The 2552-nt window shown below is 47.4% G+C and overlaps 1 protein-coding gene across 1 annotated transcript; it reads right to left on the bottom strand.

The window, feature by feature from the left end:
- Positions 1-501: 501 nt before the first annotated feature.
- CUNH8orf4 (chromosome unknown C8orf4 homolog) lies at positions 502-1702 on the bottom strand. Its single transcript, XM_009277672.2, has one exon. It carries the CDS (start codon positions 1667-1669, stop codon positions 1349-1351), a length of 321 nt encoding a protein of 106 aa, XP_009275947.1. The 5' UTR covers positions 1670-1702; the 3' UTR covers positions 502-1348.
- Positions 1703-2552: the final 850 nt, after the last annotated feature.

Here is a 2552-nt window from a genome sequence, read left to right as displayed (position 1 = left end):
CCAATTCCGCTGCCAAAGCGGTCATAACTCACTTCTGTTTCTTTAGATGATGGGGAGCCAAGTCCGAGTTGTCGGTCTGCTTTGCAGGAATGCAAAGAGCCTGAGGAACCGCACCGCACTCTGTGGCTTGGAACTGGTCATTTTCTAAACTGATTTTTCTGTTACACTATTGCAAAAAATGTAATTCTCCTTTATTATATAGAGGAAACTAGCAGTTGAGTCTGATTTACAATTAAATTTGGTGCAGTCTTTCTAGGGATGCCAGAGTCACCACAGCAACTGTGGGTCAAACTCTGGTGCTGCTGGAGTGGATGGTGGGACTGCAGGGAAGCCAGGGGCTGCTGCCGACTCTGAGAACAGGCTGCCAAATCGACACTTGGGAATTAAGGAGAGGTGCAGGTAGTCTGCTCTTAAAACAGAATCTATAGGAAATGACCAAAAAAGTATAACCCCACTCCTCCAGGAGAATTGAGCATTTCAGACAAGAGAAATTATATTTACTTCATAATTTATTAAATTTCAGATTGCCATATGCAATAAATTATAGTCGATATAATAATAACGTTGTCATAAAATATTACCATGAAGTACTCGTCTAATATCTATTGTAATCTATACAAATAAAAACTGTAGTTATGATATTTAGATTTTTAGTATTAATGGGAAGTGAACAAAATATTAAGGAACTTCACAGTAAATTCAGGGAAATATGTCATTATTATTGCTTCTGTGCAAACAATTTATACTGCGCACATACAGCTTGAGAAAGAAAAGGTACAGTTGCGTAGTGTGTCTCTAGAGCAAATCCATTCCCTGAAGGTTGAACTTACTGCACCCATACGGTGCACTTACATGCATTTTAACAAATGCAGAGTGATCCATGATCAGTAGCTGATCAGTCTCTAGAACCTCCCTCCTAGCCCACAACAGCAAGGCTTAGCAAGGGCTCAGACTTTAAGGAAACACGTTTGAAAAGGCAAAGCACACAGGTGAAGTCAGTAAACACCGAGTCCATCAGAAGGTCTCGAGTCGTGCCCAGGTGCGGGGTCCCCCCACAGCTTGGTCCCATGGCCGGAGGAGCCTGGCTGCCTCCCGCTGGAGCTGCCTGCCCTCTGGGAGCCTCTGGCTGACACGCTGCCGTCCGCACCGATGCTGCCGTGGGCACCGATGCTGCCGTCGGCGCTGTGGTTTGCTGTGTGCGTGGTGGGGCTGAAGCCCTGCAGGCGGTCTGTCAGGTCCCATGTCCCGCCAGCAGCTCGTGGGGCAGTGGAGCGTGCTGTGCGTGGTAGGAGGTCACAAACAGTCCCATCCTGAAATGTTCTCCTCCATTTCTGCTCCCTTCGCCAGTTCAGTGAACTTTAATGGAGTATTTCCGAAATGTCAGGAACTGGAGCAGCTTGTCTTTTCGCCTCTGCTTTAGCGCCATTAGTGCTCTTGTTTTCTCCTCCAAATCCTGGTCGGTAGCGAGGATTATCTTGGCTCTTTCCTCTGCCTTCTTGTCCCCGGAGTTTTTGAAGAGTTTCTGTAGGGACTCTTCATTGATGCTTTCAAAGATGTTGGCCACGGCTTTCTTGCGCAGGGCTGTGTCAAAGCGGTAGCCGTGGACGGAGGGGCTCACTCGCAGGGATGTGGACATGGCTGGAGTTTTGTAGCTTCTCTTTGCTTTCATCTATGTGGGGTGCTGCTGGGTTTGTTCTCGGGTCCAGTCAGAGGGATTGGTGCTGTGCTGGCTCCCAGGACTGGTATTTAAAGGCAGTCTAGAGAAAAAGCCGGAGGGCTCAAGTTACAGTGATGAGATCACGCTGATGTCAACACTGAATAGTCATAGGCGAATTTAACAGTTAAGTTGCCAACTTTCTTCTGCCGTGCAGCCGAGATGAAAAGTTTTCTGTGTTTCTGCGATGGGTATGGTTTTTCCTTGACCCACTGCAGAACAGGCTTCACACAACTTCAGCTATCGCTATGGGACTTTGAGCTAGTACAGCTCAAACTCTGCTCCTGGCCTTTTGTTCATGCAGAAAAGCTCTGCATTCAGAATATATAATATATAATCAATATATAATATAAGAAGCAGTTAAAACTCCAGGTGGGAACTATTGCAGTACTAGCAAGAGGTGTTGGCTGTGAGCCTGCGCATGCAGACATGCACTTGTCTATGTCTTGGTCAGGCAGAAGTACAGCAACACAGCAGAACCTGCTCAGGTCTGGGCATGGAATGCTTTCTGCTGCTTCCTAGATGATACAGCTCATGTTTAGTGCTCACAAAGCTGTATTTTTCTAATTGGCAAGTGGTTTACCAAAGGCAGCTGATCCATAATGTCTTCTGAGGTGAGTTTCCCGGCATGTTACACCCCACAGCTGCCCATCTGGCACATGGCAATGCTCTTACCGGGGCAGCAGGTAAAATCTTTCTGCCCCACTGTGCTCGCTGCGCTGCAGCAACAGCACCAAGCAGTTTGTTGCCCTGCTCCTGCCTCCAGCATCCTTTTTCTTTAATTTCCAGCTCACCAGTGCAGTTCCTCTGCTCCAGAAGAGTTTGTGGTCTCCACCCC

Source organism: Aptenodytes forsteri, unplaced genomic scaffold (genome assembly GCF_000699145.1).
Source record: "Aptenodytes forsteri isolate BGI_AS27 unplaced genomic scaffold, ASM69914v1 Scaffold298, whole genome shotgun sequence".
Classification (NCBI taxonomy): Eukaryota; Metazoa; Chordata; class Aves; order Sphenisciformes; family Spheniscidae; genus Aptenodytes; species Aptenodytes forsteri.
This window is presented reverse-complemented; position numbering and strand designations above follow the sequence as displayed.

Bases quoted from the DNA above. Each gene is read 5' to 3' on its own strand.
- CUNH8orf4 (XM_009277672.2), bottom strand. From the start codon at position 1,669: ATGAAAGCAAAGAGAAGCTACAAAACTCCAGCCATGTCCACATCCCTG.